The sequence below is a fragment of the Pantherophis guttatus genome, chromosome 1 (genome assembly GCF_059756535.1).
Source record: "Pantherophis guttatus breed Tessera chromosome 1, ASM5975653v1, whole genome shotgun sequence".
In the NCBI taxonomy this organism is placed as follows: Eukaryota; Metazoa; Chordata; class Lepidosauria; order Squamata; family Colubridae; genus Pantherophis; species Pantherophis guttatus.
The window spans coordinates 39,868,982-39,895,271 of record NC_142063.1 but is presented as its reverse complement, the minus strand read 5'-3'; the positions used below and the strand labels follow the sequence as shown (position 1 = coordinate 39,895,271).

Sequence of the window (26,290 nt, the reverse complement as noted above, 5' to 3'; positions counted from 1 at the left end):
TCTCTCACAGAAATTTAATTAGAGCAAAGAAAATATTACACTCTAAGCTTAAATTTTTGGGATAATAATTGAAACAAACAGTAATCATGTTCTCCGCTGACTGCACACAAAGCAATAATTGCACAGCTTTTCAGAATACCTGCTCATATTGCCACTTAAGCTGTTGTAGCTATTGATGGCTTTATTATGAGTTAAAAATACAAAATATTACAACGTAAAATGACTTTTTTTTTAAGATGGCCACAGTGAAAGTTACTGGACCATTAAATGGTTTGTGGTAGCTGATGGTATATCTGAAAAGTGAGAAAAGTGATTTTTTCCCCCCTGTGCTTTAGGGGCACTACTAGAGCTAGCAGAAAATCTTACTGATTTTGCCCATAAATTGTTTAAATTAAAATTAATTTGTGTGTGTGTAAAATTAAAATAGTTCAAATCATCTCTGAATTTGCTTTTTGCTGTTTTCTCTTAAATCATTTTCTTTCATGCCTGGCTGATTGGGTTTGTTCCTGCTTAGCTGTTAAATCAATAAAGAAGCAACATCTGGTGGAGGTCCGTTCTATGGCAAACCCACCTGCGGCAGTGAAGCTGGCACTAGAATCGATCTGCCTGCTTTTGGGTGAAAGTACAACTGATTGGAAACAGATACGTTCCATCATAATGAGGGAGAACTTCATCCCAACCATTGTAAACTTTTCTGCTGAGGAGATCAGGTGAATAATTTGGAAATGTATTTTAGCTGCTTCTGGGATCGGAATGAAATTGTTCACAGAGACTTCTGAAAGATGACCATATTACAAATACAAAATATGAGGAACCAATGTAAATAAATCTTTTTGGGGAGAAAGAGTCATTTCTTTACCATATCTCTTTCTTGCCCTGCATCTCTAACCTGTATCTGGTTGAAGAAGGCTGCTTGAGGCCTGTGAGATCCATTAAAATGAAGACTCTTGTTTAGAGCAGGACATGTATTACTACAACAGTGACAAAATTGCAGTCTTTAAACTAAATTTCATTCCAATAAAGGAGAATTTCATTCTCCGTTCCCATCAGCAGCCTGAAGTGTATGTTGCATGCTCAGTGCTTTTTTCCATCCCTTAAAATAGCGGTGAGCTCTATAAAGAAACAGCATCTTATTGAAGTAAGAACCATGGCCAATCCACCTCCTGCAGTAAAACTGGCTTTAGAATCAATCTGTCTCTTGTTGGGTGAGGAGACAAGTGAATGGAAAAAGATCAGGCCAGTTATTCTCAGAGATAATTTCATCAGCAGCATTGTCAACTTTAATATTGAAGATATAAGGTATTTGTAGTTTTAGCTCTACTTAATGTGGTGATGGTGATAGTCGCACAATTGGAACTTGTATATTGAATGACTATTTGCCTGTATGGTTCTTCAAACTCTTTTGCTCTTCTAGTGATGCCATCCGAGAGAAGATGAAGAAGAACTATTTATCAAATCCAAGCTACAATTATGAAATTGTGAACAGAGCTTCTCTGGCTTGTGGACCTATGGTAAAATGGGCTATTGCACAGGTAAATAATCTTTTCAGAAGGATCGTATTTTCAAAATAAAGAGATATAAACTGGGGCTGCAGAGTGATTTTTGGTTCCTGCAAATTGCTAAAACAGTAAGAGGAAAGCAAAATGTTTTGTGGAAAAAGCAGTTTTGGATAAAAAAAAGAAAGAAATGAAAATGTTAAATAGGATAGGACCAAAGAAAGAAAAATGCTACAGTAAAAAAAATGGAAAACAGTACCAAGCAGGTTTTGTAGGACAGAAAGGGAAGTACTTTTTTCATTGTCATTCAGAACTGGTAAACCAGCTCTCTCTGTTCTATTCATTTCAGTTTTTTATAGTCTGATTTAGTGCAGAAGTATATCTTCCTTAAGCATTCCTACTGTCAAAATCAAACAGTGAAGTTGCAGACTTAGATTTGGGGGGGAATTTTCTCCTCCAATTTGTCCTCCCCACAGAAATCCATATCTCTGCATACATCTTCAAAATCCGAAGATACCCCCTGCTGGAATTGGTGTGTTTCTATGGGAGAGGAAGAATTCCTCCCTTTCCATTTCACAAACAGAAAGTATTTCTTCAGTTAAATTAATCCACTGGATTTCACCTTAGCAACTTTCTCACATCAGACTATTGACATGAGGGTTTGAAATTGAATGCCTGGGGTTTTTTTTCTAGTTGAACTATGCTGACATGTTGAAGCGAGTAGAGCCCCTGAGGAATGAGCTGCAGAAACTTGAAGACGATGCCAAAGACAACCAGCAGAAGGCCAATGAAGTTGAGCAGATGATTAGAGACCTGGAGACCAGCATTGCTCGTTACAAGGAGGAGTATGCTGTACTGATTTCTGAAGCTCAGGCTATTAAGGCAGATCTAGCTGCTGTGGAAGCAAAGGTGAGACTGCCACTTGTTAAATGTTTGTTAATATTTGTTGAGTTCTGATTAGACCAAAGTCAAGAGTTTTACTTTTTCTTGTGAGCACTGAATTCCATTTTAAATTACTACCATGAATCTTAGACGCTTGTTTTGACTTCTATACTGTTGAGTCAGTATAGGTAGGCCTCCCTTAACATTCATTCAGCAACCATTCAATGTTAATGACAATGCTGAACAAAAGGACTTCAAAGGTCCTCAAAGTTTTAGCCCCCATGATCATGTGAACAAAATTTGGGCACTTGGCAACCAGTTCACACTTAAAATCAGGTTGCAGTGTCCCACAAACGTGATCACTATTTATGTGATTTTTCCCTGCCAGCTTTCCACAAGCAAATTCAATGAGAAAGCTGACAGGTCACAAATCAGTGAGATAAGTCTCCCCACACCCCTGAGTTTTCTTCGCTCATACCCATTATGTACTCCTTCCCCTCCTTTGCTTGCATACACCACCACCCAACCTCTTACACTCACACCTCTCAGCAGCGCTGCACTTCCCCCAATTTGTGTGTGGCCTGCACCAAGCCTCCCAGACCCTTCCTTCCTACCTTTGCACTCCTGCATTTCTCAACTGGGACTTAACAGCCTACACATATCAGTTACTGATCGGAGGCCTCTTTGAAAAATAGAAAACTAATGGGGAAGTGTAATATTAATGCTAATCACAGTTTATATGTTGCAGAACTTTTTTCAACTATGATTAAAAATTTCTTATCGTTTTTCTGGAGCTCTATACTTCGCTCTTGTTTCTTTCTCACCTCCCATTTCCCACTGATATTGTGTTAAGACTGCATTTTTAATAATAGTGTTTTCCCTGAAATGATATCAAAATTTTTAAGTTTGGTTTTTCTTTGAATATATTCATTGCTTCACTTCCAGGTAAATCGTAGCACAGCTCTTTTGAAGAGCTTATCTGCTGAACGTGAAAGATGGGAGAAAACAAGTGAAACCTTCAAGAATCAGATGTCCACAATTGCAGGAGATTGTTTGCTCTCAGGAGCATTTATTGCTTACGCTGGTTATTTTGACCAGCAGATGCGGCAAAACCTGTTCACAACATGGTCCCATCACTTGCAACAGGCAAATATTCAGGTAAAAAAAAATCCATGGATCATAAAATCATTCACCACCATATATTACCAACAGTTGAGTCACTTATTGTGTTGCATTATGCGCAACAGTTTGGAGCTTGGAACGTCACTTCAGTATCTTGTTTCTTGATCTATAGTAGCCTTAGTATTAACAGCTGAACAGCCTGGATCATTTGAAATATGTTTCTCCAGTACTCCCCCATTTTGATTAAAGATATGCATACTTGGACCCAAATTGCAATCGATGGATAAAGGGTATTGTGAAGTATTAACAATATTTTATGAGGGTAAAACAAATCACAGGGTAGCATAGTTCAGGAGTAGTAGAAAAGGAGCAAATACATTTATTAACCCATGTTTGTCAATTCTTGGCTTCTCTTGAGTAAATCCTAATGCTCATTTTACAGTTCCGTACAGATATTGCTAGAACAGAATACTTGTCGAATGCAGATGAACGTCTTCGCTGGCAAGCAAGTTCTCTCCCTGCAGATGACTTGTGCACAGAAAATGCAATTATGCTCAAGAGATTTAACAGGTACTTTACTCTTCATCAGGCGAATTTTCATCCAAAAAACTGTACAGGAAAATAGTATTTTAACAATTGTGTTAAAACAAGCTATTTCTAGGGGAAAGAACATTAATTTTGCTATATTCCTAGGACAGAATGTTGTATAAATATTCTGATACTGTGGCATTTCCAAGAATCTTCTGATGTAGTATGGAGAGAATGGCTAATAATTGTAAGCATCTTTTCCCCTAAGAATAGCACTGGGAATAATGCATTTATATATCTTATTTCATATATCATGAACGAAAGTCATTCCCAGATAAATATGTTCCAAAAACATAGTGTGCATAGCTATACCACTGTTTTAATAAACCAGTGAACTGGTTTTAGTAAAGAAAAATATGCCATCTAAGTATCTCTTGCATAAAATGAAAATTTCTAAATTCTTGTCCCAAAAGTTACCAGCAATTCTCAGCTATCCCTTCCCATATTATTAATGGTTTCAAAAAAGTTCAAGATAAGATATCAATCAGTTTAAGCACTGTTCAAGAATAATTACAAAATGTCTAGGCTACTTGAAGATTTATAAGAAGATGGACAAAATTATAATAAGTAGTCATTAGGTACAGTGGTGGGTTGCTACCAGTTTGCCCCAGATCGGGCGAACTGGTAGCGGCAGCAGCTGGAGGCTACACACACACACACACACACACACACACACACACACACACACACATACACGGATATCTCTGCATACGCAAGCGCCCATGAGCGAACCAGTACCAGCCGAAATTGAAACCCACTACTGATTAGGTATGTGAAGATTATGTTCTAACAGATTAGACATTAGCATAGTTTAAAATGGAATTTTCAAAGTTATATCTTACATGCTTTGAATAAATATTCACTATTTCTGCTGAAAAACTCCCAAGTGCAGTTAGACGGTGTTTGACTGTAGTATGTCTGTTAGAAGGGCAAGATCCAATAGAATAACAGATTAAATAGAAATTTGGAAGCTCAAAGAAATAAAAACGTAAAGGCAACAGAACTATTTTTGGGGTAAATAATGGATGAGGCTTTTATAGTTCAGTTTCCAGCATACATCATGAATTCAGATTATGAATTTAGTACCGTAGCAATGGCATTGAAAAAATATCTAATACAACAGTGTTAAACTACCTTTTTAAAAATGATTCCAGTGAATATATGGAGTAAAATATCCTTCTGTTAGCTTCGTTAAAAACTTAATAAGAAATTACATTTTAGGTATCCCTTAATTATTGATCCTTCGGGCCAAGCTACAGAATTCATCATGAATGAATACAAGGACCGTAAAATAACTCGTACTAGCTTTTTGGATGATGCGTTCAGAAAGAATTTGGAAAGTGCCCTGCGATTTGGTAATCCTCTGCTTGTCCAGGTTTGTTGCTGTTACATGTTTTAACTTCAAAAACTAAGGATAGTTCATATAATTTTTACTTTTATGAAAATTAACAGCACTTATCTGTAATTCAAATGCAGAAAAAAATGCAAGTACAATTGGTAATATGGAACCCATGTAATATTGAAAATAAAAAAGATCTAGAGTTATCTGAATCTACCTCATGAAACCACTGAATTAAAAAGCACTTAGCAACCAGGACTAATAAAAGACATTGACAAGAATGTCCCCTTTTGTCCTAGGCCATATTACGTCTGAACTTACTTAAAATTAAAATCTTAAAGTTTGTGCTGTTTCTTGTAATTGGTAAGCAAAATTTAGGTTGTAGAATAAATGTATTTTACAATAGTTTCCATCAGTGAACAGTTATTGAAATTATCACATTGGAAAATGTAAGTATGTGAACAAAAATTTTGGGGTCATCAAACCATAAAATTTTGGTTGCAGTTTTGCGATTGGAATCCCCCCTCTTATATTCACACATGCTACAAACAACAAGTCCATTACAAAAGGGGCATAGCTTGGATCATGATGTCACAACCTTCATCATGCCTGTTTTCCTTTCCATGTTTTGAAGACAGTATATTTATATCTACATTTTTAAAAGATTCAGCTTATTCAAATGCTAGATTTCTCTAAAAAAAGATGAGCCTGAATTTAAGACATGTACCTATCTAAATGGAAGACAAGATAAGAAAAACAGTCTTCATTAACTTATTGTCAGCAAATCGGAGTAAATTATTTTGGGGGAAATCTAGTTTTCTTCAAAGTAAATAGAGTATCTGAAGAAAATCTAGGTAATCCTTGATTATTACCACATTTGGGCCCAGAACTTTGGTCACTAAGCAATGCAGTCATTAAGCAAGTCATAGCTTTCTTTCAGAAACTAGTTTAAGATTTCTACTTGATTCCATATATGCCTGATCACTTTGTTATCTTGTCTAGGATGTGGAAAGCTATGACCCTGTTCTGAATCCTGTGCTGAACCGTGAAGTCCGTAGAACTGGTGGTCGAGTTCTTATCACTTTGGGAGACCAAGATATTGATTTATCACCATCGTTTGTAATATTCCTCTCCACCAGAGACCCAACAGTAAGTAATAAACTTGTTTTACAAGGCCAGTAGTTGATGGGAGAGGCTATTTAAAAGTTACCTTGAATGCTTTGTGTTTTATAGGTTGAGTTTCCACCAGATCTCTGTTCTCGTGTGACATTTGTCAACTTCACAGTAACTCGTAGCAGTTTACAGAGTCAGTGCCTGAATGAGGTACTGAAAGCTGAAAGACCAGATGTGGATGAGAAACGTTCTGATCTCCTGAAACTTCAAGGTATAGTCACTGAAAAACTGAATCCCCAACCTTTCTCAGTACCTAGAGAGCGGCAGAAAGAAAGGAATAGAATTTTGTTTCTATTCTATAGCAGGATCAATTTCATTAGCAAATAATTGATAATTATAATTCTGCAAAATTGAGATTCAGTTCTATTGGATATGGCTACCAGAACAGAACTCAAAAAGTCAGATTCTTTGTTTTTTTTTAATTAATTAAGAAACGTACGGGAGCAGATCTCATTCCCTTGTTAGGTCTTTTTTTTAAAAAAAAAAATTTCCTAGACAAACAAACTTCCATAACTAAAAAAAAATCCTTCATTATTAGCATTTATTTGCACAGATACTTATGCTAGAAAAATTAAATTTACTTAGGCAGGATATTTAAATTACTTTGTGTTGTTTAAAATTATTCTTGTAAAATCAACTCAGAGTTCAGATTAAATACAATACAAAATATATATGTATGTACGTATTTTATATGCTTTTCTCACTATCCAAAATGATGCTGGGAGGCACATAAACTTAATAAATATAGGACTTTTACAGCAATTGTCAGCTCAGACTCATAAATTATTCTCATCTCTATTAAAAAGTAAAACTCATTAGTATTGTTTTGCTGTTGCTTTCTGTCCTCTCTATTAAAAGGTAAGCAGGTCAGAATGTGATTCAAGTTTTGTTCAAAGGTCTGTATTATTCTTAAAGGTGAATTCCAGCTGCGTTTGCGGCAACTAGAAAAATCTCTTCTCCAAGCCCTCAATGAAGTAAAAGGACGTATCTTGGATGATGATACCATCATAACCACTTTGGAGAACTTAAAGAGAGAGGCAGCTGAGGTTACTAGAAAAGTGGAAGAAACAGATATTGTCATGCAGGAGGTAGAAACAGTGTCTCAGCAATACCTCCCACTTTCTACTGCATGCAGCAGTATTTACTTCACAATGGAGTCATTGAAGCAGGTACAAGAAGTTTTGATTTAGATTTCCCTTTCTCAGATTTCTTTCTTTTTTTTTTTTAAATACTGCAAGACACCATTTTCATTCAAGTTAACATGTTGCTTTTAACACTCTTATTCCATTTGAATTCTACCTTAGATACACTTCCTATATCAGTATTCTCTTCAGTTTTTCCTGGATATCTATCATAATGTCCTGTATGAGAACCCAAATTTGAAGGGAATTACAGACCATACGCAACGTCTTTCTATTATCACAAAAGATCTGTTCCAGGTTAAGTACTTTGTACTTCAAAACACTTCAGATATTTTTTTTTCCTGTTCACAAACTTTCTACAAAGCTGATCTTCCTAATTTTGTATTTCTAGGTGGCATTCAATAGAGTTGCTCGTGGCATGCTACACCAGGATCACATAACCTTTGCAATGCTGTTGGCTAGAATAAAACTGAAAGGCACTATAGGGTAAGCAAATTCACTTATTAAACAAGTCAGTATTGAAGAGTGAAGTCTTTCGAAAATTTAAGTATTATAGGAATTTCAATGAAAGCAAAACTAAAAGCACTCCAAAAGTTAGACTAAAGTTGTATCCAGCAGTAGCATTTATAGATTTAAAGTTAATTCGTGCAACCTAAGATGACAGAGGGACACAGGGAATTCCATATCTCTGTTCAAATCAATAAAAATAATGTCAGAAAGGCCAATTTAGATATGCTGTAAAAAAAACCTGAATGAAAAGCATGGTTTAACCTTCACCTAAATATCTTGCAAAAGATTATTTGTCAATTTTAAACTGCTATTCATACAACAGACATACATACTTAAGCAGAACTAATGATTTTCCCCGGTTTCTTGTACACATCAGTAAACCAAAGTATTATACTTAGGGAGTAGTTAGGTTTCTTTATCTTTGAGAGAATTGTTCTCAGTGTGATTTTCTTCTGTTTCAATTGAAGGGAGCCTACATATGATGCAGAATTCCAGCATTTCCTAAGAGGGAAAGAAATTGTACTCAGCAATACAATTCTCCCCAAAATTAGTGGCCTGACGTTAGAACAGGCGGAAGCTATGATGAGACTAAGCTGTTTTTCTTCATTTAAGGACCTTGTTTCTAAAATCCAATCTGATGATGTAAGACTACTTTTTAATATGTCTAAACTATTGAATTTTAAAGTGAATTATTAATGCAAATAAGAACATTTCATTCTCTTTAGGTCATTGTATGTATATATATATATATATATATAGCTTATATCTAACTTCATTTCATACACATTGTTACCAATATGGTGGGTTGGATAGCTTATGCTGACTGAGCTGTATATTAATCAGGAAAGTATATCACTATGTATAAAAACATGTTCTTCTCACACAGGGAACATATTCCTTAGGGAAATATGATATCCTTGATTTGTCTTCATGTGAAGAAACTCATTGGTCTTAGATCTATTACAAGATTCTTATGTATTGCTCATAAATAATAATTTTTAATTGAATCTGACCTACAGCAATTCGGCATTTGGCTGGATAGCAGTTCACCAGAGCAGACTGTACCCCATCTTTGGACAGAAGACAAAACTGCAAGTAAGTTCATATATTTCTTCCATCTCTTAGATGTTTGCGGAACACCAGAAGAAATTGTATGAAGAAGACAAACATATAATGTCTGGAAAAAGATAATATCAAATTAATTTGTAAAAAAATAGTTCGTGAAATTGTTGGTTTTGAATATTGAAAAATAGTTCTTTAAAATCGTATATTAGTATTATATCAGCAAGTAATGTCTGATTTTGAAGGTGACATAAAGGGTTCCTTGGCAATGGGAAATATATAATTCAGGACCGTTCAGACTTACTAATAGCCTACAATAAAGCTGTTGTCAATAGAAAGGCAGGTGCATTGTTGTCAGTGCGCTTAAGAGTGAATTCTGATAAAAAAATGGAGTCGACATGGATTGTTAGCCCATGGATTTTGGAACTGGTGAATTTCTGACTCTGAATGGAACAGTATTTTCCTTAGAGGAATAGGTGTGCAGAGTTGGTGTTCTGATTCATCTGTCACTCAAGGGCTGGTGGGTTTAGAAAACATTTAGCCAAACATTAGCTGGCTCACAGGGTGATCTCCTTCTGTGAGGGCATCAATTTGTATTACCTGCTGGTTAGAAGTGGTACAGAGCTGGTGCTAGTGCTTGGAACATCATTCCTAAAGAAATTCCTTGAGTAATAGATAATAGATAACATTGAGGATAGCTCACCATTCAGATCTGCATGTGGGACTGTTGCATACTTTCACTAGCACCGGGTTCTTTCTCCTTTTCCTTTTTTCCCCACTGGAATTCACAAAAGTGTAATCCCACTTGCCCAAGGTCATTTGTAAAGGATCATTTGGTCTTATGGCTATATAACACACATACACACATACACAGTTGTTTAGAATGATAAGAGGAATGAACAAATACAGTTGCTAGAAAGGGTCCTGCATTTGATAGCCTTATACCCGATTATCATAAAGAAGCTCTTAGAATTTTTTTTTTTTTAGTCTTCATGTGAAATGTTATAGAACCTACGTGAAATGTATCGTATTAGATCAGTGCTAGACAATATTTGCAGGATCACAGGCTGTTATGTAGTTTTTGTGGTTTTCTAGAAAGCTGGAGAAGAGCTCTTAGTGACATCAGAAATAGCATGTTTTTGGACCTGACTTTTCTACGGAATGTATGAAATCAAATTGCACAATTTCATGTGGAGGGGAGTTAAGATGGAAGCAGTTTTATTCCTACACCTCCTGTTTCCTTACCCATCCTTATTTTCTTGGAGAGAAAGAAGCAGAAACATATCGGGCGTGTTGCCATCATCTTAATCTTGAATTGCCTGGGTCAATCCAAATACTACATGAACGTTTTAATTTTCCTTTTTCTATATCTCAGCACCCATTGGACAAGCCATTCACCGCTTGCTTTTGATCCAAGCTTTCCGCCCTGATCGTTTATTGGCAATGGCACATCAGTTTGTTTCCACAAATCTTGGAGAAAATTTTATGTCCATTATGGAGCAGCCTTTGGACCTGGCACACATTGTAGATACTGAGGCAAGTAAACATTTTAATTACACACACAAACACACCTGGCTTGGCCCCTAGAATCACAGAATGATGCAGGTGGTGCTTTAAAGTCTCCTATTAAATGCTATTAAATGTTGCATTGAATGTTGATTTTTTAAAAATTTATTAAATGGCAGAGGATCTAACTCATGCTGTCATTCTGTTTTAGCTTTCTGAAATTGAAATTGAAATTGTGGTCCTTTTCTGGCACTTTTGACATTTCAGAGTTGACCTGGAAACTCCTTAGCAAACCTTGAAACAGAGAGAAGAACTGTGTCTTCCTGTAAAGCAAACATACCTGATTTTTCCCTTTTCTTTCCTATTCCTTTATTTTAGGTGAAGCCTAACACACCTGTCTTGATGTGCTCTGTACCCGGCTATGATGCTAGTGGACATGTTGAAGACCTTGCTGCAGAGCAAAATACACAGATCACCTCTATTGCTATTGGTAACATTTTCATATATTTTGTCAGACCAAATGTTGCAGAAGACCAGTAGGTACACATTTTTAAACATGGTAATGTTGTCCTTTTAGGTTCTGCTGAAGGATTTAACCAAGCTGATAAAGCAATTAATACAGCCGTGAAGTCAGGCAGGTGGGTTCTTCTTAATGGTATGATTTGCAATTTATCAATTTTGGGTCTGTATGATAAGAGACTTCTAAAGCATTAATCTCTTTGGGTTTGTCTTTAATATGCTTTTCAGGTGGGTCATGTTGAAGAATGTGCACTTGGCACCTGGATGGCTGATGCAACTGGAAAAGAAGCTGCATTCCCTTCAACCTCATGCATGCTTTAGATTGTTCCTTACAATGGAGATAAATCCAAAAGTAAGCAATGAGAGTTAAAAGAAATAATAACCATCACATTTCTTTTCTAAACTCTGCTATTGTAAAAGAGGTTTATCTTCATCTTATGAGGTTTCTGTCCTGTTATGCATAATTCATTTTCTCTTTATTAAATGAGAGAAATTAGTACTTCTAAGTCAAGTCAATATTAAGTCAAGTGTCTTAATATGGAACCAACCCTAAAATACTATGTTCACTTCTTTAGATGTTTTTGTTGTCTAATTCATGTTAGATCTTGATCTTCCATCAAGTTATGTTATTTTTATTTCTGTTAGTTACTTCATGCTCAGGTGATAAATTAAAAGTTCACAGCGGAATCATTTTAGTTTGTCCAGCAGTACAAGTTTGGGAGCAAAGAGCATTTCCACAAACAAGGGATTATTAAAAGTGCTCCATGGTCATTACTCATGAGATTGGTGACTATATAAATCTGATTAATACATTTCTCACTGTACATTTGGATAATGTATTTTGTGCTCAGGTGCCAGTCAACCTGTTACGTGCTGGAAGAATTTTTGTCTTTGAACCACCACCTGGTGTAAAGGCCAATATGCTGAGAACCTTTAGCAGCATCCCTGTGTCTAGAATGTGCAAAGTAAGTTTTTAAACTAATTACTCAAAATTTCACTAATACGGTTTTACTAAAAAGTGCTAGTGAATGAATCCATTAAGAAGCTTTACTCTAAGCTTTACTCAGAGTACCTGTTGCTAATCTTGCAACAGTTTCCATTTGCTTCATAGATACAAATGCCCCAGCCATTTTATATTCTAACCAGTAAAGATCAGACTGTTTTAAGCTTGGAGAAATAACAAAAGTAAAGTAAAGACCATTTGTTTATTTAACACATGATTTGACTTTTGTGTTATTATCAACTTCTAAAAGCCCTTTCTTCATCTAAATGGGTTTATACATTACATCAAGTACTTTAAAATAAAATACAGCAAGTAAGGAAAAGGGCCGATTCTTTCGTCTGAAATAAAAGATGCAAAATTCGAAAATATACTCAATCTCAAACAAAGTCTTACTGTGTTCTGTTAAATAGGTTGCTCTTTTTTTCATTGAACTCAAAATAAAAACCCATTGGTTTTTCTCCTCTCTAGGCACCAAACGAGCGTGCACGTCTCTATTTCCTTCTTGCATGGTTCCATGCTATTATTCAAGAGCGGCTGCGATATGCTCCTCTTGGTTGGTCAAAAAAGTACGAATTTGGAGAATCTGATTTAAGATCTGCCTGCGATACGATAGATACGTGGCTTGATAATACAGCAAAGGTAAGTGATTTCCCATACTTTGTGTGAAATGATTAGAAAAATTCTACTTCTTAAAAAGGACAAATCCAATAATTATAAGTTAGCCAAATGATATGAACAGTTTTGATTATATCTTACCTTTTATTCAAAAAGCAGAAGGAAATATATATCATTCCTATACTGGACTTAGGATCACCCATATCCATTGGATTTGATTGAAACTGATAGCCAAGGCCTGTTGTAATTCATATATAACCCCCCTCCCCCCCCAAATTTTGGCAGTAAAGTAACTAAGGATCAAGCAAAATAACAGCAAACCAGTAAAAACAATTACCATAACCAAGCTAAGGCAGCCCAAATGTCATTAACATCCAGATACTCTGCAGATTCTGAGAGCATCCCTTATTTCAGAAGACAAAATCTTCTAGTCATGGGTCAGCACTATTTTATTAAACTAGCTCTTGTTTATACCACTGCCCTTGTAGACTTTATAATGCGTTAGCTGTTCCTTTTACCACAAAGATGTCTCCAATCTCAGGGTCGTCAGAACATCCCGCCTGACAAGATTCCATGGTCTGCCCTGAAGACGTTGATGGCTCAGTCAATTTATGGCGGCCGCATTGATAACGAATTTGACCAGCGGTTATTGAACAGTTTCCTGGAGCGACTCTTCACCACATTAAGCTTTGACAGTGAATTCAAATTGGCTTCCAAAGTTGATGGGCATAAAGCTATTCAGATGCCAGATGGAATCCGGTATTAACATTTTCTTTCTAGAACTAAGCGTGGGTTAAATCTGAGTTATTGCATGTATTCCTTGTAGTTAGGAATATCTTGATCATAATGTGGCATTGTTGATTTGACAGACGTGAAGAATTTGTACAGTGGGTGGAATTGCTGCCAGATACACAAACTCCCTCCTGGCTTGGATTACCAAATAATGCTGAGAAAGTTCTTCTCACCACACAAGGTAAACATCTTGCTTCATAAGCAATAAAGCTTACATATATAAAACAATTTTCTGCATGTTGGAATAATGGACCAAGAAGCATCGTGGTATTTTTTTAAACAATTACATACAATGGTGTACATTTGTAAGCCACTTCAATGAGGTATGTATATTGAAAATTTGGATATAAAATGGGTAATCAAACAGGGAATGAATTCTGAAGATCAAGATAATAGCATACAAATCTCATTAGAAAATGCATGGCCAAATACGAACAATATATGGTAAAACAGCTGAAGAGTTTTGCAGTTTGCATTTTAAAAAACTGAATTATGCATTAATTAAACTGAAGTAGTAATACTTAAGACAGAATAGCTATACATATGTTAAAGATCTCTCTAAAATTTTGAAGCATTTTACTGTGACAAAGGGGCACTAATATTTTGTCTTTTTCCTTTCAGGGATTGATATGATCAGTAAAATGCTGAAAATGCAGATGTTGGAGGATGAAGATGATTTAGCCTATGCAGAGACAGAGAAGAAAGCACGAACGGATTCTACATCAGACGGTCGCCCTTCCTGGATGCGAACGCTGCACACGACAGCTTCCAACTGGCTCCATCTCATCCCACAAACCCTCAATCATCTAAAACGAACCGTGGACAACATTAAGGTAAAAGCTCATTATTTATTTTATTGCAACGTTATTCTTTGGAGGATTGTACGAAAGTTTCATTTTAAGAGTGGAACTTCATAAAACATCCCATTTGGAAGACAAAACTGCTTTTTTCAGCATGAAATGGACTATTTCAAACTTGAACCTTTCAGGAGCAAATTTTTTTGCGCATCTGTACTGTAAAAGAACCAGAAGCAATATACAGAAACGCAGGGTGATTCTCCATGCAGGAAGATTTTAACTCTAATTTGCACATCCCCACCTGTTTAAGCAAATTAGAGGTTATTTATTTACAGATACCCTCTTCTATACTACAAGAAAGCAGAGGAGTCAGAGTGCCATGTTTTTTAAAAAACGGAACTGTTAAAATTATCCTCCAAAACAGTCTTACATTTAAGAAACAGATACCTCTCATTACATTTGCCAGGCTTTTCTCAGTAATATAAAATCATCTTTTCAAATTATGTTAAAAGAAAAATCTAAACTACACAACAATTAAACAGTCCATGAAAATAAAAATGCTTAAAACAACAACAGCAACAGCAACAAACAAAAAGAGGGGGGGACCCAAAAAATTACATTACACTTATAGACACTGGTTTACAAAAACTATCATATAATCCTAAATTATAATCAGGTACAAATATTATTTTAAAATATCGTAAAATGTACAACAAAAAACATTTCTCCATCCTTTGATTAGTAGAAAATGGTGCATTTTCCAGAACATATAAGGTACACATTTCCAAAAGCCAAAGATTTAGTCCCAAAGAATTAAACGTTCATGAGTCTTATTATCAAAGCATATTTATATTATATATTATATATTATTATTATTATATTAATATTATATTATATTTATTATATATTACATTACATTACATTACATTACATTACATTACATTACATTACATTACATTATATTATATTATAATAAAATATCTTATTTTTCTTCCTGAAACCAAGGATCCATTATTCAGATTCTTTGAAAGAGAAGTGAAAATGGGAGCAAAACTCCTTCAGGATGTTCGCCAAGATCTTGCAGATGTAGTTCACGTGTGTGAAGGAAAGAAGAAACAGACCAATTATCTTCGGATGCTTATTAATGAATTGGTAAAAGGTAGGCTTTTCCAAATCTTGTACATTAAAGAATTACAGTCCTGCTAGTTATGAAAAGTCTATAAAACCTTGTTTTACACTGAGGGGTAGATTAACCCAAATTCTGGGGTTTTTTTTAAAGTTATGAAACTAAACGATGATTTTTATATATTGTGATGTGATAATTTTTTTTAAAAAGACAGGAAAAAGGCCTGAAAATTATATATATAACTACAACAGAGGGTACCAAATTGTTCAAAAGTCTTCCTTGCTTCTTTATCAACATTTCATTTTATTACATCTTTACAAATAACATGATGGCAATCCAGTGTCTGTTCATCCTTTACATCTTGCATAGTGATGGTTTTTGGCCCAAATTTTGATATAGCCCAAATACAGGGATATAGTTGAGAATATATGCTTTCTTAATCTAGGCTAATAATTCAATGACTTTCAGTCAAAAATGTGGCAATAATAGAACAAGTCCAAGTAGATAAATGCTTACAGCATAACATTTGTAACCAACCTTCTTCAAAGAAATTAATTCCACATTTTAAAAACAACTTTTACTTTACAAGAGATCAATATTCAGAGGTTATGTATAATATCACATTCCACAAACTCATTATAAAACTTAGTTACTGGTTTATATGCCACTGTTAATTATTCTAAGATGTCTAATGATTGTGACACTTTAAAAACAGCAATGGTATGGAGTCCATTGTTCTGATTTTTAGCAAATGTTTTTTACAGCAAGGTTATCCCGTAAAGTGATCTTCTCTTCGGGCAAAATTATTTCTGTAATCCAATATTTCCTGCACCATTAACAATTCTCCCTACAAACAACAATATCAGCACTTACTGAAGTTTCAGTTGGATCAAACTGTAGATTTAAAGTTAAGTTGAAAGAGGAGCTAATTACAAGTTGTAGGGTGTCTGCCTCTGAATTTGAAATTCCAGCCCTTCTGTTTACAAAAAACACACTATATTTTTTCTTTTAGGTATATTGCCTCATAGCTGGTCTCACTATACAGTGCCTGCTGGCATGACAGTCATACAGTGGGTGTCTGACTTCAGTGAACGAATTAAACAGCTGCAGAATATTTCACAGGCCGCAGCTTCAGGTGGTGCAAAGGAACTAAAGGTAGGTTGGAATTGATTTTCTGCTAAGTGCAGTACTGTTCATCCCAAAATGCTACAAAGCAGTAGAACATATCCATTTGAATGTAGTTTTACTATTGGAATTAGTACATTTAGTCCTTGATAGAAAGCTTGAATGAAAGACAAGAAATAAAAATTGTAAGAATCCTTTAAAATGTGCGACTATGACAACAGATCTCCCAATTCTGGCTTCAATTTCTAAAATACATGTATCCTAGAGGCACAGGGCAAGCAATCATACTTAAGCAAAATGCCTTTGAGTTGGGAAGGACAGCCCATCAATTGCATATGCACCCAAAGCCACTTTATTTTTTTTTTCACTCCTAAAACAGTTCTGATCACATTGTCAAAACACTATTTATTTATTTATTTATTAGTTCAATTTATATGCCACCCTTCTCAGGAGACTCAGGGCAGCTTACAATGCGTTAAGCAATAGCATTCATACTTTTGTATATACCTGTTTAGTAGGGCTTTCGCCCCCCCCCCAAAGCAGTGTTCTTTTTTATACAAAGTCAGCTTATTGCCCCCACAAACTGGGTCCTCATTTTACCTACCTCAAAAGGATGGAAGGGTGAGTCAACCTTGAGCCTGGTGAGATTTGAACTTGCAGTAATTGCAGGCAGCTGGTGTTATTTAACAGCACTTTAGTCTGCTGCGCCACCAAGGCTCACTATGTTCTTACAAATTGTGCTGCTTAAACTTAAAATGTTAAGAAAAAAGATTTAAAAAGTTAAAAATTTAAAGGTGGCAGGAGTGTCTTCAGGGCACTAAGTATCCCCAGGATTGCATGCCTCTCTTGGAGTTGGCACCTCACTTCAGGGGGAAGATGTTCCATGGGGGTTGGGGGGCAACAGCAGAGAAGGCTAACTAACCAGTTATTTAATGGACTATTAAAAAAATTACCAGCAAATCTTGATTCTAGCCTAGGATTCCTATGAAGGGGTTAATGAAATTTGGCAAGTGCTCTAAAGAAATTAAACCAAAAAAGAAGGAAATTAGGGTGTATAAAAAAATATGAGAAAATTTCAGATTCTAATTAAAATTGCCTATCGGTATTGATTTCATGCGACATCCATCACGTTAACCTACTTACACGTTTGTTCCACAGAACATCCATGTCTGCCTGGGAGGCCTGTTTGTACCCGAGGCCTACATTACTGCTACAAGGCAATACGTAGCTCAAGCTAACAGCTGGTCCCTGGAAGAACTCTGCCTGGAAGTCAATGTAACCACTACTCAGAATGCAGTATTGGATGCCTGCAGTTTTGGAGTAACTGGTTAGTTGCCCCCGGCTTTTTGTTTGTTTGTTTGTTTGTTTGTTTGTATGTTTGTTTCTCCAGTTAGGAGAAAGCAAACTTGTTAACTTTCTCTTGTTAAGCTGTATGTGCCTTATGTTGGTGGCTGGTTTCAAGGAATATTGAAAGAGGAAACCGGCCTCATTCCCAAGTGGCTGCTAAGAAATCATTTTCTCTTTAGAAGCTTCCTGAGCAAATGATCCAAATTAAGGCACCAAGCTAAAAAGGGGAGCCTGTGAGTTCTGGTCTCGCCTTAGCCAGGAAAGCCAGCTAGGTGACCTTGGGCCAGTCACTCAGTTACAGAGTTTTGGGGGGCAAATGGAGGAAGAAGGTGTGTTGGATATGCTCACTGCCTTAAGTTATTTGTAAAAATAATAAAGGTAGGATCCAAATAAATAAAGGAAAATTATCTGCCAACCACAGATGTTTTCAGTAGGTATAATTTTGGAAAGCAAACTTTTAAAATATCACAATTTACTAAAATATATGTTGACAGCTTCAAGAAGAATTATTGCTTAATGCATTGTAAGCCGCCCTGAGTCTCTAGAGAAGGGCGGCATATAAATCAAATTTAAAAAAAAGAAAGTAAGTTGGCACAGCACTGGAAAAGAGAAACCTTGCAGGGAATATTTCATACGGAAATTGGAGAATATGTTGCCATGGCTGAACTGATTATACCCATAAGAGCCAAATTTAAATAGCAATGGCTCCCTTATATAGAACATATCACACAACAAGACAAAATTAGACATTTGGAATATGGTTTATTGGACTTAAACCGAAATCAGCAATGAACTCTTTATCATTTTATGTATCACTTTGGCCATCAATTGGAGATACATACGGAGGAGACAAGCCAGAAAGGCTTCATAATGCTTTTAATATATATTCAGTAGCTGTTCTTTTGTTCTATCATATTTTCTTTGTTTTTGTTTATATTTCACTATTACAGTATTTTTTTAAAAGAAAGATCAACTACCATAGGGATATTCGGGCAGAGGGCCTTACACATTTTAAAATGTGACAATTACAAGCTGAGAATTTGAGAATCTGTGTATCCTAATGCAGGTAGTCCTCAATTTATGGCCACAATTGAGCCCAACATTTCTGTTGCTAAGTGAAACATTTTAAAGTGAATTTTGCCCCATTTTACAACCTTGCTTCCCACAGTTGATAAGTAAATCGCTGCAGATGTTAAGTTAGTAACACAGTTGTTACATCAATCTGACTTCCCCATTGACTGTGCTTGTCAGAAGGTCATAAAAGGTGATCACACGATCCTGGGACACTGTAACTGTCATGAATATGAACCAGTTGCCAAGCATCCAAATTTTGTTCATATGGCCACGAAGATGCTGCAATGGTTGTCAGTATGAAAACAGTTATAAGTCAGGGTTTTTTAGTGCCATTGTACCTGTGAACGGTCACTTGATGAATTGTTGTAAGTTAAGGACTACCTATAATCAAAGTACCAGACTGAGAGCGATGGAGAACCAAATTGACAGTGGAACTCACTGGGTGTCTGTGGGTTAGTCGCCACCTCTTGATATAAAGTATCTTACAAGATGGTTGTTAATGTAGAATGTGAGGATAATGAATGAACAATGTGCATTGAACTGATTTGAGGAACTGAATAAATATATGAAAGCTATTGCATGCTCTTTTAGTCAATACATTTCAGCCATTTTAAATTGGACAAGGGGAAACTGAACTGAAAATTGCTGTTGTTTGGATGAAATGCTTCGAATGTCATTCTTTGATGTTGGATTAGTTCCTTCCGTTTATTGAAATGAATATGTAACCTATCCATTAACCACACACTTTCAAAGATGAAGTGGTACATTTGAACATTGCAAAGTTTTAGTGTACTTCTGTGCCATTTCAAATAGCATTCTTCTACTTCCTTTGCAGGACTGAAACTTCAAGGAGCCACTTGTAATAACAACAAGTTGTCACTTTCCAATGCTATTTCAACCGTACTGCCCATAACTCAACTTCGCTGGATTAAACAGACAAATGCCGATAAAAAGTCTAATGTGGTAAGAAAAGGGCCTTTTCACTCATGCTTTCCAGCTAGGCATGCTGTTTTCATTCTCCTTGTGTATTTCCATCCTCCTAACCAACTTCTGAACTTATTTTACAGGTGACCCTGCCTGTTTATCTGAACTTTACTCGGGCTGATCTGATCTTCACTGTTGACTTTGAAATTGCTACCAAGGAAGATCCTCGTAGCTTCTATGAGCGTGGTGTGGCTGTCCTGTGCACTGAGTAAAATGGTCCTATATTAATGTTGAATTAATAATTAAATGCAACTTTACAGCATTATTTCTAGTTTGTACTTTCTTGAACAGATCAATTGTAAACGAACAGCTAAGATAATACTAATTAATGACATTCTGTAATGCAAGAAGGCATTCAAACCTGGGTTGATTTCCTATACTAAACAGGAAGGAAGAAATCGCATAACAAAACCTTTTCCTCAGTTCTGTTTCTTGCCTACACCTAGGTTGAGCTTCAGAAAAAAAATATCCTACATTACTTTTAGATTTTATGTATTAAAATTCATTATTTTAAGATATTCATTCATTGCCGTTTGTTTGCTGATACTCTCCAGTAGTTTTATATTCATGTAATAAATGTATAGCAAAAGCTAGGAGCAATAGGGCAAATATAAGACTTGGATCTTAACTTTCTCCATTGGGCCATCTAATCTGGATTTTTCTCTTCCAATAAAAGCCAGCATTATGTTACAGGTTATATTATTCAAGTTTTACTTGATTCTGGGGGTACCTAGAAACGAGTTGCTTATAATAAAAGCTCCTTTTAACTAAAAATGGCTTATGGATTTATGTACTATCCATTAGATTGCAAGGAACTTTTTTTTCTCTCATCCAATTAATTTCTTGCCTACTACTTACTTTTCTCTTACAATCACATATCCATTCTGTCCTTTACATGGTTCCCACTCATAGTGCCATTCAAAAAATGTATATCAACTTTAAGGTAGCTGCTGCTTCCTCTGATTTTTCAATCTTAAGCAGCAAGACAAAATAAGCAATGGTCTAGTATTTGGGGAACAGTGCAGTGGCTCAGTGGTTAAGACACTGGGCTTGCCAGCCGGCAGCCCAGGTTCAAGACGCAAGCGCCATGTGACGCGGTGAGCTCCCATTCTCGCCCCAGCTCCTGCCAACCTAGCAGTTCAAAAGTATGCAAATACAAGTAGATAAATAGGTACCACTTCCGTGAGAAGGTAACAGCACTTTGTGATGTCATGTTGGCCACATGACCACATAAATGTCTTTGGGCAATGCTGGGTCAATGGTCTTGAAACAGAGATGAGCATCGCCCCCTATAGCCAGCAATGGAGTAAAATCTGCAGGGACTCCTAGTATTTGGAGCACTATTGTCCTTTGTATAGAAATAGTACCTGACCAGGTGTCTGGTCAACCTGTTCTTAAAACTCTCTCTCTCGAGAGAGAGAGAGAACTCAAATCTCCCATTGGCAGATATGAAAGTTTTTTTTCTCACATTTAATGAAGATTAGTTAGCTGCAATTTACAGCTTTTTAATGCTTGTTGAGCTTGGTAAAGCCTGCCAACCTTTTTCTTCAATCATCTTTCATCTCTTACCTAAGAATTCTGTGCCTGAGAGATGAATTTGGAGTATCTCTCTTTTGTCAGATACCTTCTTTACTCACAATAATCTGCATATGTCTGATTTATATCAAGAAGGAAGAGCATACAAAGGATCAGGGTCCTCCTTGATTCATTCATACTAATGTAAAAGTTCCTCTTCCTCAGCTTCCAAATATGAATGAGATAAAAGACAGAAATAGTTCTTATATTGACCTGATTGGAAGGCATACTTTCAGAGGAGTGAATTACTTAAAGATTAAAAAACAAAACGAGATGGGTTACATAAATCTAATAAATAAAAGATACTTGAACATTTAAATTTCTACCTTATTTATTTGTGCCACCAGTTTGCCCTTTGCAGTGGAAATATTCAGCAACATAAAATACCTGTTCATCCCTGGCCAAATTCACATTCAGTTATACTAAATTAAGCCATTTGACACCTCAAATCACCCGCAACCTCTTTCTTAATTTTTCTCCAGATTCTGGAGCAGGTCGTCTTTGCTTTTTGTTGCTATTTAACACTTCACATAATTTGTAGTCAGAATCAACTAACATGGGCTGCAATGTATCTTCAGAAGTTGACATTTCAGAATTTGGTGTCACAAACCAGAGTGGTTCTGATTCTGTAGTCTGAAGCAGTTCAGATGAATTTTGCAGCAGATGGTATTTTCTTGCCTGTCCCTCTATGATGGCATCACTAAGAGAAACCACTGGTGAGTTATCAAAATCCAAATCGTAGTCTGAGTTGCTTGAGAGTTCTTCATCGTCTCCATCGTAAGGATCCACAAACTAAAGCAAACAATTGTTATTGCATATTTGGTATGCAACAAATGGTAAACTCTACAAATAGCTAAGTTGCTAATTAACATCCTACATTTTAAAATGCTAATTCAATTTATTCTACACATAATAAAGTAACCATATTGAACTATCACCTCTAAATTTCTCAAACGTCTGCTTGAGTTCATTAGACAAATTTGCATTGGGGGGGTTACAAAATTATCCCATTTAATTAACCCCATTCCTCCAGATAATCAGGCTTTGTGAAAGCATAGCTTGCACAGCCTGCACAATAAGCCCCTGGAAATAATATGAAATAAATGAGGACTGCTTCAGTTCTGGATGAAAAGCCATGGTTGAATGTCCAACCTCAAGTTTTAAGATTGATTTTTTAAAAAAGAGTATACTGGTGAAAACACTTCATCCATTGATCGTCCTACCACAGAAATGTTATATAATAAAATATGATTACTAGGTGGAATCAGAATGGGAAATATAGCCTTTCAGTCCCATGGAGAGGTACATTACATTCACTCATCAATTGGGCAGCTTACCTCTACATTAGCATCAGAGTCAGATCCGGTGCTGGAGTCAACAGAACATTTTTGCTGTGAAAGAGAAGCAAAGGGAATGGGAAATTTTATTTATTTTAAAAGCATGAATCTCATTTCTTAGTCCTAGTTCTTACTACAAAAGGTGATAACAGTATTGCTAAAGTTCCCAATTCAACCCTCTAACATAGTCTTTTTATCTAGATTTAAACAAACCTATTCACTTAAAGCCAAGAATAATCCAGGTGAAATAAATCAATTTTTAACTGGGTTTGTTTTTGAAACATAGCATTTTAAAATGACTTTACCGTGTATCTGTAAGCTAGTCGTTCTATATCAGCAGATTTTTTCTCTGCATTCACTAAATCACATGACACTATTGAAAAAGAATAGAAAAAATGGTTAGAAAAAAATACACTCCTTGATTTAATGGTTAATGGAAAACATTGACCATTTTTATTCAATAACCTCTTGTTATTCTGTAGTCCCAGTTATAACTGATGAGCAACCAAGCTATGAAATAAGAGTTTTCTCTGTTGCCATCTAATGATGGATATCTGCAGGCCATGTATATGTACAGATATGTATACATATGACATATACTGTACATACATATTATAAAGAAGTACTTACTTGCCATTATTTAACTTAAAGCCTAAAACAACAATGTACTTATCCATAAGGCATAAGATACACAAGCGTAACTTCATCTATTAGACAAACTATGGCTCATATTTTTATTTGTCTTAAAATATTCACGTATTGCCTATCATGTAAAAAAGTATAATTTCAAACAATTATAAACAATTATAAAGAGCAAGATTGTAGCTAAATTACTAAATTAGCCTAAATTAGCTCCAAGCATATTTTTTGAAGAACAAACAAAAGAAATACTGTTTCAAAAGAATTGACCGACTCCTAATATACCTATATGTAATAAACATAACATGGGGTTTGAAGCCTTAACATTAAAACAGCTGTGTATTTCTTGTAACTTATTATCAGCCCATAAAAAACAATCTTTAGACCAAGATTAAACTCCTTTAAAACATTACAAGAATAAAAATGGCCATTGGCAAAGTTCATGGTCCTACTTAATTCAGCCTTCCAGGGCTGAAGGCCTCAGCATTGCCTGGCCCAAGTCTAAATAGGCTGAAACCAACAATCCCCAAATTTTTGGAGGGAGCAGGAACGGCCACTGTCCAAGAAAGTTCAGTCACAGAGAGCTCTTTCCCAGACTTAGCTGGAGAACCCAGATTTTGAACTGAGGGTTTTGGATATACATACATACATACATACATACATACATACATACATACATACATCTAAAGGAAGCAGTGTGGTATTGAGCACTTACCTTCCATGAGTTTCCTACTTTTTATCTTCCTTCTCCTTTGTGTCCTTTGCTGCAAGGTTGCCATTTGTCTTTTTTTTTTTCACCTACAGATGTAGCTGCTTCTCAGTCTGCCTAGCCTTCCTGCCTTAAATTATTATCTTAAGTGTCTGCACCTGTGTTTCCTTCCAAAAGCTCTAGAGTTCAAAATGGCCAAATGTAAAGGGAAAAAGAATTTCTTGAAGTTTTTACGTGAACTTCTTTTTTTCATGGGAAGCTGAAAAAAAGTCCCCAGTTCTACTATGAAAAGTTCAGAAACCTTCTAGTCTTCAGTTGAATCCAGATAATTTAATTTCCACCTCTATAGTTAGGAAAACTATGCAGGAGGGAGGAAATGGGTGCTCTTTCTAGCATGCTTCCCTCTACTCTATGACCGCTTGGAACTAGAAACTCATGTTTTTTGTTTGTTTTCTTTCCTTCCTTTGAGATTTCTTTTTTTACTTTGGGTCATGCCAATATCATAACTACAGAACAAAAATTTTCAACCTTGGCCTCTTTAAGATGTGTGGACCTCACTTTCCAGAATGCTGGCTGAGGGATTCTAGGAGTTGAAGTCCATCCATCTTAAAATGGCCAAGGCTTGCTAGCTTGTTTGTTTGTTTGGTCAATCATCGTTTGTTTGTTTAGCATATGTCAATGTTACTTTATCCAGGAAACTATAATGCCAATGCAGAGTACATAGTAGTTTGGCTGTCTAAGATTGGTAGTCCGTTTGGTTCATGCTCGCACACTTTCCAAGGTGCACCCCAGGGGATGAGCTAGCTCCACACCAGAAAGAAAAACAAACAGCGTTCAGGGACCTTCTCCCTCCAACAAAGCCGCCTCACAAATGGACATTGATCCGGGAAGGCCCAGCGCTGGCAGGCTTCTGACCATCCGCACAAAGTGCTGGCTCATCTTCCCACTTAAGTAGTACCTGTTTATCTACTTGCATAAAACATGGTTTCAAACTGATAGGTGGGCAGAAGCTGAGGCAAATGTTGGGAGCTCATCCTACCACACAGTGCTAGGACTCAAACCACAGGAGCACAGCGTTCTCCAGCATCGTTAAGCCACTGAGCCATCATTCCTCTTGGCCAAGGCTGAGAAACACTGTTATAGAAGGTATTCTTTGGCTTAATATATTAACCAAATATCTGTAGCAATTTTTTCACAGCCCCATGCCAATTATGATTCCCATTTCCAATTGACAACAGTTACATTGGACTGATAACCATCTCATCCCTATCATGTCAGCCCATCCCATTTGGCCAGGAAGGGAAGGTAGGGAAGATACGTTATGGACCCCTTTGATTAAAGAAATTTGACTGACAAGAGTCCAGGAATGGGGCCTTCTTTGCTGTGGCTCCCACATCTGGAATACTCTCCCCCCCAGAGGTGGGGCAGGCTCCCTCTGTCCTAGCCTTTTGTAGCAGTTTGAAGGAGTTTGAAAGCCTGGCTCTGCCCACTGGCATGAGGCTTACTTAGCAGCACACAACCCTTGGAGGGGGAGGGGTTGGTGCCTTCCACCCACCTTTTGACTTTCAACCTATTTTATCCCTGCTTTTATCTTTTTAAAGGTATTTTATTTTTATATGGTTTTTATGTTTTAAATGTACACTGTCCAGAGTCACTCTGCGAGATGGACAGTATCTAAATTGAACGAATAATAATGTCTTAGTTTGATTTGTAATAGTTATTCTTTTACGTAGATCAGAATTCTATCAGTAAAGGCATGAAAATGCTCCTCTGCTCTCCTTTCTCCCTCAACTTATTTCTGATATTAATTGAAAGCATTTTAATGACA

The 26,290-nt window shown here is 36.2% G+C and overlaps 1 protein-coding gene across 1 annotated transcript in view; it reads left to right on the top strand.

Moving 5' to 3' along the window:
• DYNC1H1 (dynein cytoplasmic 1 heavy chain 1) overlaps positions 1 to 20,976 on the top strand; it is a 62,919-nt gene extending 41,943 nt beyond the window's left edge. The window contains exons 52-78 of the mRNA XM_034418488.2: positions 515 to 710; positions 1,415 to 1,532; positions 2,190 to 2,405; positions 3,324 to 3,536; positions 3,943 to 4,070; positions 5,310 to 5,463; positions 6,430 to 6,576; positions 6,661 to 6,811; positions 7,516 to 7,769; positions 7,905 to 8,039; positions 8,134 to 8,228; positions 8,720 to 8,894; positions 9,272 to 9,347; positions 10,690 to 10,850; positions 11,199 to 11,310; positions 11,398 to 11,458; positions 11,568 to 11,691; positions 12,191 to 12,304; positions 12,811 to 12,981; positions 13,499 to 13,716; positions 13,827 to 13,930; positions 14,371 to 14,582; positions 15,552 to 15,705; positions 16,685 to 16,827; positions 17,956 to 18,124; positions 20,054 to 20,181; positions 20,286 to 20,976. Of these exons, the coding sequence (XP_034274379.2) occupies positions 515 to 710; positions 1,415 to 1,532; positions 2,190 to 2,405; positions 3,324 to 3,536; positions 3,943 to 4,070; positions 5,310 to 5,463; positions 6,430 to 6,576; positions 6,661 to 6,811; positions 7,516 to 7,769; positions 7,905 to 8,039; positions 8,134 to 8,228; positions 8,720 to 8,894; positions 9,272 to 9,347; positions 10,690 to 10,850; positions 11,199 to 11,310; positions 11,398 to 11,458; positions 11,568 to 11,691; positions 12,191 to 12,304; positions 12,811 to 12,981; positions 13,499 to 13,716; positions 13,827 to 13,930; positions 14,371 to 14,582; positions 15,552 to 15,705; positions 16,685 to 16,827; positions 17,956 to 18,124; positions 20,054 to 20,181; positions 20,286 to 20,414 (4,058 nt within the window). The 3' untranslated portion in view covers positions 20,415 to 20,976. The remainder of the gene's footprint in view (positions 1 to 514; positions 711 to 1,414; positions 1,533 to 2,189; positions 2,406 to 3,323; positions 3,537 to 3,942; positions 4,071 to 5,309; positions 5,464 to 6,429; positions 6,577 to 6,660; positions 6,812 to 7,515; positions 7,770 to 7,904; positions 8,040 to 8,133; positions 8,229 to 8,719; positions 8,895 to 9,271; positions 9,348 to 10,689; positions 10,851 to 11,198; positions 11,311 to 11,397; positions 11,459 to 11,567; positions 11,692 to 12,190; positions 12,305 to 12,810; positions 12,982 to 13,498; positions 13,717 to 13,826; positions 13,931 to 14,370; positions 14,583 to 15,551; positions 15,706 to 16,684; positions 16,828 to 17,955; positions 18,125 to 20,053; positions 20,182 to 20,285) is intronic.
• Positions 20,977 to 26,290: the final 5,314 nt, after the last annotated feature.